The 16,749-nt window shown below is 32.1% G+C and overlaps 1 protein-coding gene across 2 annotated transcripts; it reads left to right on the forward strand.

Moving 5' to 3' along the window:
• The first annotated feature begins 4,410 nt into the window (after positions 1-4,410).
• On the forward strand, positions 4,411-14,418 carry LOC110428581 (alpha/beta-Hydrolases superfamily protein). Of its 2 annotated transcripts, XM_021444446.2 has the most exons (14): positions 4,412-5,087; positions 5,179-5,268; positions 5,651-5,712; positions 6,426-6,544; positions 7,389-7,478; positions 8,580-8,702; positions 9,794-9,871; positions 11,050-11,135; positions 11,441-11,489; positions 12,525-12,581; positions 12,662-12,792; positions 12,878-12,961; positions 13,374-13,440; positions 13,663-14,418. In XM_021444446.2, exons 1-14 carry the CDS (start codon positions 4,828-4,830, stop codon positions 14,197-14,199), a joined length of 1,833 nt encoding a protein of 610 aa, XP_021300121.1. In that variant the 5' UTR covers positions 4,412-4,827; the 3' UTR covers positions 14,200-14,418. The 2 variants fall into 2 exon arrangements, with proteins under 2 accessions (XP_021300122.1, XP_021300121.1); XM_021444447.1 differs by lacking the exon at positions 12,878-12,961 and having other exon boundaries at positions 4,411-5,087.
• Positions 14,419-16,749: the final 2,331 nt, after the last annotated feature.

Raw genomic sequence — 16,749 nt, forward strand, 5'->3', positions numbered from 1 at the left:
CACATGTACATAGGCGTAATTTGGGCTATGTGGCAGATGTTCATATCAGTAGTCAGCGGACCACTTGATGAAGCATTTGGGGGCGGTAACTTACCAGCTTTTGTATTGGGCTCCATCGTGGCTGCCATTAGCGCTGTATTGGCAATTGTTGCCCTTCCGAATCCACCAAAACAAGTATCTCTCAATCCTGCAATGGCTGGAGGACACTGAGCAAGTGAGCCGGGGTCATGAATAAATCAGGAAAGTGGATTTAAATCTTTGCAATAATAAATCCATCCAAGACAAATTTCATTATGAGTTTATCATAATTTAAATCTATCCTCATTTTGGACAACTTTTTTTAAGTAATATCTTTCGTTTGAAATAGAGGGTAGTTCAATCTTTTTTCTGTGTACTTTTTCTTCATTTAAAATTAATAGATTTTTGAACATTTGGCTCAATGCTTAGTCATTAGTGCGTGTATCCTCACTCAAAGAGTTAGATTTGAGTTCCCTATTCTCTCAAATCTAAATAAATAAATTAAATTAAATTCTCTTGTAAAACATATTTACTTAGGCATATGACCAAAATATTATTACTTATCAGCTTATAAAATAGGATAAGATTTAATTTAGAGCTTTTAAGTGAAGTTTATGTTGACTCAATGTGTTTTTAATAATAACAAAATATTCTTCATTTGTTAATATTTAATTATATTATTTAAATGTGTAGGAGAAAATTTAAATACTTTAGTATATTTGTTGTTTGAAAGCAAATCAAAAAGCTTGTTTAATTGCAAGATCAGTTAATTGGTTAAACAAACAAAGAAAAAAGAACTCCACAAAGACAAATTGGTTTTAATTGATTAACAAGGATCTTTAATTGGTTAAGATAGAATTGGGCACTACTCTAAGTGCCCATTTGTTTTGCAATAAAATATTTTTTGAAAAACGTTTTCAGGACTCATGCTTATTTGACAGACGAAAAATTAATTCCAGATATAAAATATTTTACAAGTCAATAAGGTTAATCACGAAAAATGTCTTACTCCAAAGAACAACAAAAACGGTTTTATACTAAGTTTATGAGTATAAGTTTGATGAATATTAATATTTAACTTAAAATATTAAAAAGTAAAAATATTAATATTTACATTTAAAATAATTAATTTAAAATATTAATATTTAAATTATACAACACTATTAAAATTAAAAAATATTATTTTAATGAAACCATTCAATACAATTAAATTTTTTATTTATAAATGGAATAAATCTTACTAAAAATTATGACAAAAAATATTTCAATGATCATCATTTGATGAATACACATTTATAATATGCTTAAATCTTACTAATAATTATAATAAAAAATATTTCAATAATTTTTATTTAATGAATACATATTTATAAGTATAAGTTTTGGATATCTTACACAATTGATGAATATTTATATTTTTATAGTTGTGATAAAAAGGTGATAAGATGGAAAATTTTTTGAAATTAGAGTTTATTTTCATTACAAATTTGTGGTTAAATGCTTTGGGAAATATCATTATTGATTTTATTCTCTTAATTTTGATCCCAAATTAGTGAAAATCAAATATCAACATTGTTTTTTACTCAACTCCTATTTATTATTTTAACACTTAAATAACTCCACCATGATGAAAAATATTTTTAATAAAATTATCCAACTACAGAAAATGTTTTCGGTAGTTTATTCAAACAACAGAAAACATTAAATTTTCCTGTAAAACATTTTATACAAAAAAATTTTCTTCTAGTAAGTCATTTTTCAATTACCAAACAGTCCCCAAAATGTGACAGAAAAGTCTTAATCAATTAACACAAGGCTTAACTGATTAAAAGAGTACTAGATTTAAAATAGAAGTATGTTAATTGGTTAACCAAAGGGTTTGATCGATCAAAGCTTACACTTGGAGTACTTAAAAGCGTCATAATTCAAATTCAAAATAAAGTTGACCATTGAAGGATGCCAAGTTAAAGAATTCAAATTCGAAGACATTTTAATCTATTAAAGTTTACTTTAATTATTATTTTACCCTTTAGCATTTAAATTAAAATAGGCAGACATAATTTCAATAACTGGTTAAGGATAGGTTCTAACTGATTACACCTTCTTTGCCTTCTACTATCTGGCAACTCTGTTCACTATGTTAACTAGTTAGAGAGAGCTTTAATCGATTAAGAACTTTTATCTTTATTTTTCTCTACACAGTAATCTTCTTTTAATTGGTTAGCTTTTCCTTAACTGGTTGAGGCTTTATTTTCTTCAACCTTAACTGATTAAAATCAACTTTAATTAATTAGAAAATATTTGAATTTTGAATTTCTCCATTTTGGTTTCTTTTAACAATCAACCTTCTTTCAAATTTGATTTTGACGCTTGGGGGTATTAAGGTATTGTGCTCTAACCGATTAACCAAACTCCTTAATCGATTTTCAAGACTCTTTTTCAGTCTCGAGCACCTCCTTAATCAGTTAACCTTGGTACTAATTGATTACAACTTTTCTATCTTGCTTTTACCCAGCACCCAATTGTTTCTTAACTAGTTAAAACTCTTTGTTAATTAGTTAATATTTTGTCTTTACTAATCACTTTCTTCTTTTTTTTCTTTAATTGATTAACTCATTTTCTCATTTAGCAAACAGCTTGACTTGCCCTTAAATAACAAATTTATTAAGGGAATTAAGAGTAGCAGTGGTTTGTATTATCATTGATAGTCCAATTTTAGAGTGAAAAAAATCCTTCTCATTGTTAAGGAAAATATTGGTCATCAAAGGAGAATAGTAAGCTATGGTATGACCTCTCCTTTCTTTAGCGATCAAAAGGATAATTTCTGTTTTCAAAAGTTGACCCATATTATGACAGTACAATCATTATTAAGCCAATACATATAGCTGTTTATATAAATGTATAATTATACTTTGCTACTGTTTGGATAAAAAACATAGTTCGTAATAATTACAATGCCAATATCATGTTATATTCATTAATTATATTTTCTTTATTTGTTAAATATGAAGATGCATTTGTTTCACAAAATGAACTTCCAGTTTTTGAAAACAGATATTTCTATGTTTGCTTCACCATAATTTACTCTTTGTTTGTTATTTTGTAGTCTCAACATTGGGTTGTGATTTGGGATTGACAAAACCTATTGCAAGATTTTATAAGGATTCTTCAACGACTCTCTTTTTCGATTGCAATTTATCATTTGCTTTTATTATTTTGATGCTATATTGATTTCGTTTTCTAAAATTATTGTTTATACATATTTTTTATGCAAATTATAATGATATTGATGCCACATTTTTCTTTAATGAACATACATGTTTGCCTTATATTTACACTTCATGTGTACCATGCTTGATTATATTTAACTATATTTTGTCTAATTTACTGTATTGAATAGCTATGACTGTATAAACATACATGTTCAGCTCATGCTTACATTTTATCTATACCATGCTTGATTGATTGTATTGAATTTTTGTCCAAATAATTTACTGCCCTGAGTTTTGGTTATTCTTCATAACACATCAAATGTAGAAATAGCTATATATCAATTGCTTGATGTTGAGTTCTTTCAAAAAAAATTTATTTTATAGTATGATCAAGTCCTTACAAGTTTGGATGCGAATCATTCTAAGTTGTGCTCTTATCATCTTTCTATGTTTATCAAATTAGGTTCCAACTTTATGACGTAAAATCATATGAAATTTTGATTTTAGTTTGTATCAACACAAGTATAGCAGCAATTATATTTTCATTCTACACGCTATTCCTCCCTTGTTTGTATATTGGTCAGATATGCTTTCTACTTTCTTTGCTCTTTTTGCCTATCACATTAGTCAATTTTTTATATGCAATGTATTTTTTATTGATTCTAAAAACATCAAAATTTTGTCAATAACTTACCTTTGAGAATGAATAGATTGGTATTATTTCTCTTTACTTTTTTCTCAATAAGAAGCTCCTTTCAAAACGCATGACTAACTTGTACATTGCTCTGATTTAGCATTTTTAGTCGATCTTTTATAAAAATCAAATGTTAATAAAATGTTTCTCTTCCTGTTAAAATAACAGTTGATGTTATCCATTTTATATAGGGTAGGAAATCTTCCAAAACAACCCACCAACCAAAAGACACCTTCCCCACTACTTGATACTGATGAATGTTGGAATTTAAGTGTCAAATTTGACAAATACCCTTATATTTTTAGTCTGCAAGAAGTAACAAATATTGAAGGCGGACATCTTAACTTTTGTATAGTACTGCCATTCCTCTCATCTCAAAAATGTGAAAAAGCACATCAACATAACGCTCATTAATTTTTTTGTAAAATGATAAAAGATAAATGTGCAAAAATATAAATAATTATTAATCACCCTCACAATTTCTACTAGTTCACAAAGTTTCTATGTAAAAGTTAATGTTTTAACACTAAAAACAATTCTATATATTTTATTCAAACAATTAATATATATAATTTATTATATAAATAAATTCTTCAAGAATCTCCTTTTACCCGACCAACGTACGGTCCGACCGTAGTTCTAGAAATTGAAACATGATTGGGAACAATAACTGCATGTAGCATGACATATTGACATCTGTTGCCTTTGGTCCCACGCTGACACAGTTGGTCATAACTGCGGACAAATTCTCAACTGTCATCGCCCAAACAGACAAACAAACCTTTGAAAAACCCACCATATTTCTCTCCTAGTTTCGCTCATTGAATTCAAAAGCCGTGGTTGTTGCATGCATTGCTTATTCCCAATCCAGATTCTTGGATTTCCTCTGTTTTTTTTCCTCGAATGGATTGGTTGATTTCTTTGGATGAATCTTCTCTCAATGCATATAAACAACTATTCAATGCCCTCTTTTTGATCCCAATTTCGCACTATTTACTGGCATTTTCCGTGATATGGGCAGCTTATCTCTACAATTTCCTGGAAATTCATTTCTTCCAAGACTTGTTCTCTGGATTTCGCGGTGCTCCCGTTTCCTTGACCTCTCACCCTTCCTCCCCTATCTACAACGACGTCGTTTCCAAGTGCCGGATCCTTCACGGCAGGTACACTTTTCCTTTCTTTCTATTTCACCGGGAAATGTGATTCTTTCGCTTTCCATTAGTGTCAGATATACATTTTGTTCCACTATCGCAGGTATTTAGCGACGCCATGGTTATCAAGTCCTCATTTTCAGACTGCTTTCCTTAATTTCTTCGGGAATCCTCCAGTTTTCAGCTACAACAGGTGATATAATGAATAGCGTTTCTACTGGTAACAATTTTTTCTTTTTTGTGCTTTTGAATGTAGCAAAAAGGCTGTTTTCTTCTGTCCTGCTTTTGCTCTTCCCTTTTTGTTATTTAAGACTTTGATTGGTTGTTGCTTTGTTTGGAAGTTAATTTTTTTAATTGCTATTTTATAAGGGGATTCGCTAAGGAATGCCCCAATGTCACTTGTTAAGATTGTTACATGAATAATTATCTTCATTTATTGTTAGCACGAATTATTAGATTAAACTATAGCAATAATACAATATAAATAGAACCTTTCCAAAGTGTCTTATACGGTTATTTTAGATGTTTATCTATATGCGCTTTTATCTAACGGTAACATCCCTATGCTTTCTCAGACAACTTTTTCATGCTTCCGATGGTGGAACAATAGCTTTGGATTGGCTAACAAGTTCTGATGGTAAATCCAAAACTTTTGATGATATTGTGAACTATCCTCACAGATGTATGCATGTGGAGCAACTTCTGGAGTATGTTGTTGTTGTGTGTACTGTTTTGTGCAAGATTATGTTTTGAAGATTTGACGTTTCATAGCTTTTGCATCCATCATCAATTATTTTAGTCTTTTTGGTGATAGGAGTATTAACTACTAAAACGTGTGAGGTGCAAGTTGAAGACAGATGAACTGTCAAAGCATAAATAAAGCTACCTTAGTGTGAACTTCTTCAAAAGTCATGCTTTGGGTTCTAAAAGCACTTAGTTTTAGCTTCTATTTATCATCTAAGTATTTGGAATGATACATAAGTGTTTGAACATTATAATGCGAGAAAGGTCACATATGCAGCTGCTAAATCCATAGTGCAGCATCACACCAATTTGCAGTGCTGTTTCATGTTTTCCTTTTTGAGTAGAATCCTTGCTCGTAATTAGCTTCCTCATATGCATCTAAGATGATGGTGTGAGGTGATTGCATGTTGGCAGCAACATATTAGCCCTAGAAGACAGGCTAAGTTCAACCCTCACCCCACCATATATTGCAGCTTGATCTGTATTGACTGCGTGACACCAGTAGTTATCAGTTAATTGTCTACTTGGACATAATACCTTCATTTCATATTGAGTTTGTATGGTAAATATTCTATCCTGCAATTGATGTGTTTGATAATTATACAGTTCCAAGAAGCACCTTTGAGATGAATAATGCCATCTCGACAAATGATGCCATCTCGAAGGATGATACAACTCCAGTGGTGGTTGTCATTCCTGGCTTAACAAGTGATTCTGCTTCTGCAGTAAGTTAAATGTTAACTTATGACTACTCTTCTTGTCTCCTTTTTTCTTGCTGCTCCTTATAATAACTTTTGGGCTTAAGGGAAAATGTTGTTCAACTTGTATCAACTTTTCGTGAACTTGGAAAATTAATCAAAGTCCAATGAGGATGGCTAGATAATTGTGTCTAGAATCTTGTAGAGTATCTCAATGAGTAGTTAGACGTGACGAATGGCTAGTAGATAACCATACAGGCTTTTGAGGGAGCTCCATATAGGACTTAGAAAATTATATCCTGATCTTAAAACTCTGTTGCCCAATGAATTAATAGGCCTATAAATAGGCAGGTACATAATCAGGGTGTAAGTTTTTCAGGGATGCTCTGCATACAGTTTTAGGCTTTTTAGGTTCCTTAGTCTTCTTTGTAGCTATCGATTTTTCACATGCTCTTCATCCTTTTAGGGATATTTAGTGCTTTTTTCTTGTGCAAGATTACAGCCTCCTATATAGTGGTTGGTTGAGAATAAATTTATTGCTATTGATGCCAATTTAATCCTTATCAAGTAATTCTTTTCCAGTTCCGCTTTCTAATCATCTTAGAGTTTTGCAGATACTACCTGACGCTAAGCATTGAAAATTGGTATGAAACTAAGATGTCATATAAAAAATCTACTTGTGTGGTTTGAAATCTCCTTGACTATTCTCTGAGATAATTTTATTTGAGACCTCAGAGAAGGCTATATGTCCTTCTGTCTTTATAAAAACTTAAAGAAAATTCAATGACCTATAGGCTGAATAGGTCAAAGAGAGTGTTCTGGAATATATGTTACAAAACTGAAATTATCTTGCTGTAATATCTTATGGCAGTATATTAAGCACCTTGCATTTGGAATGGCAAAACATGGATGGAATGTTGTCGTTAGCAACCACCGAGGACTGGGTGGTGTTTCGATTACTGTGAGTTGTCCTTTTTCTTTTATTTTCCTCCTGAGTTTAGCTTAGAACATTTGTGTTTTATGTTTTTTTTTTATGTCTGTTTTGAGTTTGGAATATGACATCGGTTTTCTGCCTTGCACAAGGGAGGATGAACTTCCATGTAACAGTACTGTATCAGTCAATGAAATCAATCAACAAATATATCTTATTTCACAACTTGCAGAAGACAGACCCAGTCATTTTGCCTTTCGCATTTGCTGTAATTGTCGTGATCTTCAAGCTGATGTTATACCAAATCTCATAGTATAGCCTTTACATGATTACTGCTTAAAGTTAAAAGATTTATATGTACAATGACAATAAAGTATGCAATATGGGCCATTATTGAGCAAGTTTAAAGAAAACATCACTCTCAGAAATCTGGAATGAAATCTGGAAGTGTAAAAGGAAAAATGAAAATGAAATCTGGAAGAGATTAAGGAGAGAATATGTGGTGCTGATTTTAACAAAATAAAATATCAAGTATATTAGTGTTTAGCTAATATAGCAGTGATTTTCATTTGCTTTTACTATATACATTTTGGTTATAAGATTTTATTAGGTAATGTTTGTGAAATACTTTGATTTTATGTTTAATTACTGAGCTTTCTAAACAATGCACTCTTTAGATGTTTGATCTAAAGGTGACAGTGATTCATATAGCTAGGACATAGCATTAGGTAATCAAATCGTAAATATGGTAGATCAACCCGGCAGTTGCAGGTTTAATTTCTACACATTTAGTTGTGATGCTTTATTTCTAGATATATTGTTGCATTTTTAAATATTATCTAGTTCTTCTGTTGAGAACTAATAAATCGACCTAAATCTTTAACTAGTAATTGATTGGTGAGATGTATTATAGCAATGTCTTGTTCCAAGGAACATGTATGTGTGAATGAAAACCTGATAGTTCATTGGTTAAAAGCTGAGGGTTTCTTGTACTTCCTCTGGCAATGTGCAGAGATGCTATTAGCAATATCTAGTAGTTAAAAGTAAAGATTACTCCTCTTTAGGAAAACCTGATAGTTAATTGTTGAGATGTATTTTCTTAATGTTGTATTTATAATAATACTTGTGCAGTCTGATTGCTTTTATAATGCTGGCTGGACAGAGGATGTACGAGTAGTCATTGATTATCTCCATCATCAGTTTCCGAAGGCTCCTTTATATGCTATTGGAACTAGCATTGGTGCCAACATTCTGGTATGCTATGTGGTCTGCATTCTATATTCTTAAGACTCCTTTGTTGCATAAAATGTGATAGAAACTGTCACTTGATTCACCTCCCTTGTACTTTTACCAGCTGTTCTCCTCTATGTTTGATGATGGTGCTTCCCTTCGGTCTATGGATTGCCTGGTAGAAATAGGTGTCCTGGCTTTTAATGTTTTTTATTTTTAAAATTTTCTATAAATTGGAAGGCGAGTTGGTCTCTACAACTTAACCCAGTGATTTAATTTAGGTTTAATATTGTTGAGTTTCAGAGGAACCTTGTAGCTCTCTTTCCTTTTTATTTATTTATTTTTTTGAAAGATAGCTCTCTTTCTTACTTTGTGGGTAGAATTATACAAGGATATAAAAGTCGTTTAATACTTCCTCTCTATTCTCATAATTCTATGTCATTGGCAAAGCACCTTTATTTCTCTCTTTGTGTGTTTGTAAGTGTCAAACTTACATAATTTCCATGAGAAGTGGTAGGAGTACAGCATGACAAGTTACTCTTGTGAAATTTCATTAAAAGAACTTGTCATTGGTTGTACCAAGTTAGGCATTTGATTTGATGAGAATTTGACTGTTTATGTTGGTTCTTGTCAGTCCCATTTTGTTACCATCAGAGCAATTTCTTTGGTTAGGTTAGAATAGAAATTGGCACCTATTTGTGCTCCTTTATATATATATATATATATATATATATAGATCATGTGAATCTACATCTGAAAGATGTCGCTCATTTCACCTTCCCGTCAGTCAGATTGGCTTCCACTTCCTACAATTTTTTGTTAAAAAGCAAATTCTAGCAGTTTTCTTGACATTGCTAACTCTTTAAGTCTAGCGTCTAGGGATTCTTGTAAATCGGAAGTTTCCACTTTTCAGCTTATTTAGATTGGACAAGTTCGTTTTAGGCGATTTGGATATATTTGTGTGGCAATCTGCCTGGTAATGTTACTGTTTTATAGCAGATTACGAACTTTTTGGCTTGTATTTCAGTTTGTAATTGTATTTCTTGACCTCTAATTATAAATTATATCAACTTAATATTTATTTGTGACACCTTAGTATGTATTATTTCTTACAGGTGAAATATCTTGGAGAGGATAGAGAAAAGGTTCCTTTAGCTGGTGCAGTAGCTATTTGCTCTCCATGGGATCTTTTGGTTAGTGCTTTATCTCTAGCAAAAATGCAGCTATTAAGTAGCACGAGTTTTATGGAAGAAATTTATCATAGTTCCATTATTTGTTAACTGCAATTTTGAAATAATTGGCTCATTAAATATATTCTGAGTATGCCATTGTATTATTCTTCTGGTTCTTTTTTTTTTATTTGATCCAACAAGTTTCATGCAAGAAATTTCTCATATTTCCATTATTTGTTAACTGTAGGATTTTTTATTTGAAGAATGTTAACTGCTAGTTTTGATTCCTTTACTCTTTAATTTATTCAGATTATGCCATTGTATTTTTCTTTCGTCTTTTGGTGGTGGTGTGCAGCGGCGGATGGGGGTGGGGGGGGGGGGGTTGTTAGTATTGCACATGATCTTCTTTCCTTCTTTAAAACACATAGGCACGAACAGCAATGTCATGTGTAGACAAAGCTCCATTTCTAACATTGTTTACTGAAATAAATAAAAGTAAAAAAAAAAAACAACGTAGTTTTGACATAAGGTATACAAAAAAAATTAATTCAATTGAGAATGACAGGTTTCAACCAATTGATCCAATCAGTTATCTTACTTTTATATATATATATATTATAGATATATATGTTATTGGTTAAGTAAATTAATCCTCGGCCCTAAAAGTGTAATCAAATTTTCTAGAGATTCAAAGCTACAATAATAATTAACTAGAAATTCACAAAAATGGAAAACAATCATTTTGGTCACGTTGAACTGATGTACACTAAGCTGGAAGTGAAAACTAATTTTTCTAGCCTAGGCAATCAAAATTGACAGAATCTGACTATTTACGTTAATCATTTCTGTGGGTGAATTCTAGCCCTAGCACCTGCCAAATAACAACATTAGCTCTTGAATTAACTTTCACCCATCTTCCGTGGCATTCTGCACTTTCCACTCATTTGCATTACCTAATTATTACAAGTAATTATTGTGATGTGTAAAAATAGATTTATGTTGATAAATACTTCTTATGCAGGGCCTGGTGTTCAAAGTTACATGAGTTATCACATTATATTTGCTTTAGCCACATCAAGTTACAACTTTTTTGACATTGTAGCAGGACATGCCATCATACATTTGAATCTGCAATTGCTCTTCATTTTAACGTCTGCTCTTTTTTTTTTTTAGTGTTTTTAATGTTATATCGTTTGCAGATTGGTGACAGGTTTATATGCCGCAGGCTGGTGCAGAAGTTATATGATAGAGCCCTTACAATTGGCCTTCAAGGTTATGCAAAACTGTAAGTCCTACATATTTCAAATAAATTGTTAGATGTGAAGCCTATATGTGCAGGTTCTTGGTACCTGAAACTCAACAATGTCGAAACCTTTTTGTTTTATCTTCAGAGGCATAAAGAGAGATGCCTCAGTAATGATGTACCTAGTAACTGATTTTTGTAACGATTCTTTTGGCCTTTGAAACTTAAGAGCACCTAAAATACCTGTTTTGGGGGGACAAGGGAGGTTTTGCTGATGATTTCCAAGTAATAGAGTCATTAATAAATTTTCATTATCAATTTTCTGGAGTTGATAATGTTTATTGCAGGCATGAGCCTCGTTATTCTCGGCTGGCTAATTGGGAAGGCATTAAAAAGGTTAGTTTCTTCTTCAATGCAAGGACCATCTTTTCTTTGGGATGTTGCATTATTGTAGAAAGAATAATAGACCTGAAAAGAAAATCATGCTGTTCTGTAGTTTCTCATACTGCAATAATCAACCATCATTTATCTTGTAATTGACCACCTTATGTTTTAGAAGATAAAACTTTCCTCTTTGTGCTTTCATCTTGGGAAAATTAACTATGAAAGAGATTGATTTATAGTAAGTGTTCTTATCCCTTGCTTCTTTCAGGCCTGTCCTGGATAATTTTCACATGAAAACATTGAGCATTATTACACGTAGTAATTTGTAGACATGGATGCTTACCATCTTTTGTTCCCTAAATGTAATACACAGGTCATAACTACAAATAAAAAAATTTTCTGCAAGCTTCATGAACTTTCTGAAGCGTTTTCTCCCTTACTACCTTTTCTGCTTCTATGATCATAGATGAGAAATATCTGCAGCAGGAAAGAAGTATATATGCAATGAGCTATGGAAAATTTCTGTATTAACAGTTTTCATCTGTTATCTTTTCTTTGCACCCTCTTCCTCAAGATATAAAGATTGTAAATAGAAGCATTTATTTTTTGAGGAATATTCTTCTTTCATTGCTGTTATGAATGTTGCACCAAAATAGGATAACAGCCTGGCAAATTTTTTATTGTGCTTACACTTATAAATTTCCATGAATAAGGTCTGTATGGAGGGTCACTGGAGTTTCACTTCTGTGACCTGGAGGGGAGTTTGGACCTGAGCTTTGAACCTCAAGTGCATGCATTTAACTTATTTGGTGCCTTGGAATCATCTCTCTTCCCTTTCTTTTCATACTTGCAATGTTAGTTTTGTTGCTAGTACAACATATTCATGATTGTTGCCCCCTTTCTGTTGTTGGCAACTCTACTGGAACTCCAAGAGAACTGACATTTTCATGCAATCTGTATCTTGAGCATAAGTGTCATTCCTTTTCATTAGTCTCCTCTTCCTTTTAACTTATGCTGTTTTTTGGTTATCCTCTTGGCCTTCAAAAGTCACGTTCTATTCGAGATTTTGACAACTTTGCTACATGCCTTGTGGGAAAATTTGAGGTACTACCTGAAAATTTATCCATACTTACTTCTTTGCTGTTATTTTTATGAGTTACAAAACGTATCATATTGTCTCTCAGACTGTAGATACATACTATAGGCGTTGTAGCAGCTCTTCCTATGTGCAAAATGTTTCAGTACCATTGCTCTGTATCAGTGCTCTAGATGATCCTGTCTGTACCAGGGAAGCCATTCCTTGGGATGAATGCAGGTGGAGCTCCTATAATTATGCAACTGAATACTTTCTTTGAGTTTATATGTTATTTTGTGCAGTCTGGTTACTCTGTCTTTAACAGGGCAAATAAAAATATCGTATTGGCCACCCCACAACATGGAGGACATCTTGCATTTTTTGAGGGAATAACTGCATCTAGCCTGTGGTAATTCATAGCTCCACATTAGTGCATCACCAGTATAATATGTTTCTAACATCTATTGATGCCATAAGGCAGCCATTCCGTTGATAAAAGAATTTCAGAAAATTTGTATAGTTCCAAGTAGTACTACTGACCATTTTGTTTATGTTTTATTATTTGATTGTTGTTGTCATCTAGGACACCTAATTCACCAAAAATGAGAGTGTGCAGAATCCATCGTGATCCTGTGATCGTCAAATTTTAATCTTACTACTTTCTAACTGATCTTATGCCTAGTTTGTGATTGATAGCCTAGATGGTCTCCTGCTAAGTCATTTCTTATTTATGTGATAGTAGTTACCTAAATATTTGAAGTGTCACAGATGTTATCAATATGTTTTAACACGCATACTTTCTTTTTCTTTTTATTATTCAGGTGGGTAAGGGCTACTAATGAATTTCTTAGTCTCCTACACTCTAGTCCACATCTGCATGTCCGGAAGGTTTGCTTCATGTTCATTGCCTTTACGTTTGCCTATCAAATTAATGGCACATTGCTAGGAGGCGTGTGAAGTTCTTGTTGTAAACTCTTTCTGTCTGGTGCAATAAAATTGTTAAACAAAATTTCAGATCTATCAATTGTAATCTTATACTCTTTTTAAATTTAATGCAATGTTTAAGCCTATATCTGTTAGTTTATACTTTTTGTTTTGATGCATTTGCAGACACAGAATTCTGACTTGCAGCTTTCATTGGGATCATCAATCGATCAGGGTCCATATGTAAATGTTGCAGAAAATGGAATGGTGGCTGCAGTTGGTAATGAGCATGCAGGAAATAACATAGTTGAAGACTTAGCTGGACTAAGGAAGATTCATAACCAAGAGCGTGATAAAATGATTTCAGCATCAGAACAGAGCAAGCACCTGACTGAAACGATGTCTGTTGTTGTGCCACGTGCTGATAAAATGGTTTCAGCATCAGAACAGAATGAGCATCTGACTGAAGCAATGCCTGATTTTGTGCCCAGTGCTGCTCAAGTTTCTGGACAATCTTCTAACTTGCAGGGTGTCAATTCTTTTGATGTGATTGCTCATGTGAAAAGATGTTTGAATCATCTTTCCCGTCAAAACAGAAATTCAATGTGGTTGCTGGCTTACATTGCCATTATTACAAGTTGGCCATTAGTAGGTTCAGCTTTCCACATTTTTTCCAGGAAGAAACTCAGAAATGTTTCACCTGCAGCTTTGCACAGAAGGTAACCTACTGCTGCTAGTATCGTATTTTGTACATGTTTGATGTGTCATTATTCAATTCTAAAAATGTGCATGGCTGCCTGCTGAAAATATCTGTTTTCTGATGGCAATTGTGAACTAAATACGGAACAACAGGAAAAACCTTGTTAAACTAGCTTTTTGCCTAGAAATAACATTAAAGCTATTGATGAGGCAATCTCTATTATATCATATATTTTCTCTCTAATTGATGTCACAAAACCTGGGGATAATCTTTCCACACCATTGATTGATAGTTGAGTGGTTAATGTTTTGATTCCACAGTTGTTTTTCGTCCATTGGACATGAGCTACACAGGGGAAGGCAGCCCTCTCTTATTCCATAAACCCAGCCTCCCTTCCCCTAGATTTGACACTGCAACCACTTTCCTTGTCCTCATAGTTGAAATCACCCTTTTAAAGTTATTTAATATACTATGTAAATTGCTTTGAAATGACTATATATATCTATCCTTTGTTCACCTACATCAAACAAACAACATATATATAATCACAGCATGCATAAAACTTTTGTTTAATGAAAAATCACCATATAAAGTTAATTATGATGAAGAGGAAAGTATGATGATGACCTTTTTTTTTTCTTTGGGATTTATGTATAGAGTCAATTCTGTGAATCAGCTTTGGCACATTCTTTATGCAAATCACCAATAACGTTCCTCTGGTTACTCATCCCACCCACTAGTTTTCTTGTCTTTTCTCTGCTGTGGGTGCAACATACCCAACTGTATGTCAATGCCGTTTGCTTGGAATACTGAGATCTCAACTCAATATCCACCCAAAGCATATCTAACTCAAAACTAATTGATAATGAGTAAAAACATTCAGTCCTGTGGACACAATCTTCTCCTATATTAAACCTTAAGCCTAAGCTATGGGAGATATAAATGTGTAATTCTCGTCATGTAAAGGTATCTGTTTAGAACTGATTCATGATAGATAAAATAATATTGCATAATGTGATCAACTTATTAACTTTGTCAACCTCTTCAACAGCAAAGGGTTATAGTAATGCTCTATCAGTTTTCCTTTATTGCAATTGGAAATCAAAATGTAGGGATTAAAGGTCTTCAAAACTGAAGTGTAGTGATTGCTGTTGGAGGATTTTTATACCTTTCAAATTTTCAAATGTACACTTGGATGTTCATGAAGTTTTATTTCTTTTTATACTTATATGCTTTATTTAAGAATATATTTATTTGTTTGTTTATTTTTTTCAGAATTACTTGAATACTTTGGTGTTAAATCATAATTTGACACATCATAAAATTTTTTAAAAATATTTAGTAATAAATGGTAGTTTCCATGAGGTGGCTAAATGTAGTTTATTAACAGTATAAAAATTATAAATATATATAAACCCCTTTTTACATCATTAGAAAATACCAAACTGTGCTTAGTCAGTGTGAAAGTGGGAGTCTTTTCAAATAAAAGCAACAATTTGTTAGATTAAACTCCATTTAACCCATCAAGTTAAAGGGCCTCAACCATTGGCATAAGTTTGCATAGGTTGAATGATAGGCTAACTCCTACCCACATTCTTTACCTTGTTTCACTTTTCTTTTTGGTGGGCACGAAGGATTAAATTAATGTAATGATTAAGTTTCATAACCACATTTACTATTTTGCATCTCTCAATCTTTGATTTTTTTTTCCCTTTTGTCCTTTGCATCCTCCCTACCAAACGGGGGCATTAAACTAAGGATGATGATATGTATTTTAAGCAATGTCTTAATGTTTCATGAATGAAATCTATATCCATAATCCGTTCTCTCAAATCATAGAGAGAAAATGTTATAATTGATTCGTGAATTTATTCTGTTTTCTTTTCGTAAAGTATTTCCTGTTGATCAAGTTTAGAGTCTTTATTCTCTGTTTACATCTTTTTGGAAACTTGAAAGTTTAAAATTAGATTTAATAATTCGTATTCGTGTATTTTAATGTTATCATGTAAATATAGGATATTAACACTTATACAAATAAACTCGAACACGACACGATTAATTATATATGCGTGTCAAGATACGAATATGTATATATTAATTAAACGTATAATACGACGCGACACACTTAATATTTTTATTAAATAGATCAAGTTAAATTTTATATAATACGATATAATTTATAATCCATTTAAACGATTAACATGATTAAATTAAAATATATACAATTACACATGAAATACAATTTTATTATTCAAATTTAAAATTAATAATCATAAAAACAATTACAATGAAATTAACATTAATATCCATTTAGAATAATAAAATCTACTACTTCCATCATCAACTATATTAAAAGAAAGTATTTATATGGGGTTTAAGTAGGTCATAAACGTACCAACTAGACACATTTACACGATTAATTAAATGGATAGTAAACAAATCACATGTTAAGACATGAAACACAATTAACTTGAACCCAAACAACTTACCTGGATATCTTATTAGACAAAATTATAAAGTCTAACCGAAATCCACCTTTCTGATGCTTTTGTGTCTCAAGCTGCCGATTAAGT

The sequence above is a fragment of the Theobroma umbraticum genome, unplaced genomic scaffold (assembly GCF_002168275.2).
Source record: "Theobroma umbraticum cultivar Fairchild unplaced genomic scaffold, ASM216827v3 scaffold_302.0, whole genome shotgun sequence".
In the NCBI taxonomy this organism is placed as follows: Eukaryota; Viridiplantae; Streptophyta; class Magnoliopsida; order Malvales; family Malvaceae; genus Theobroma; species Theobroma umbraticum.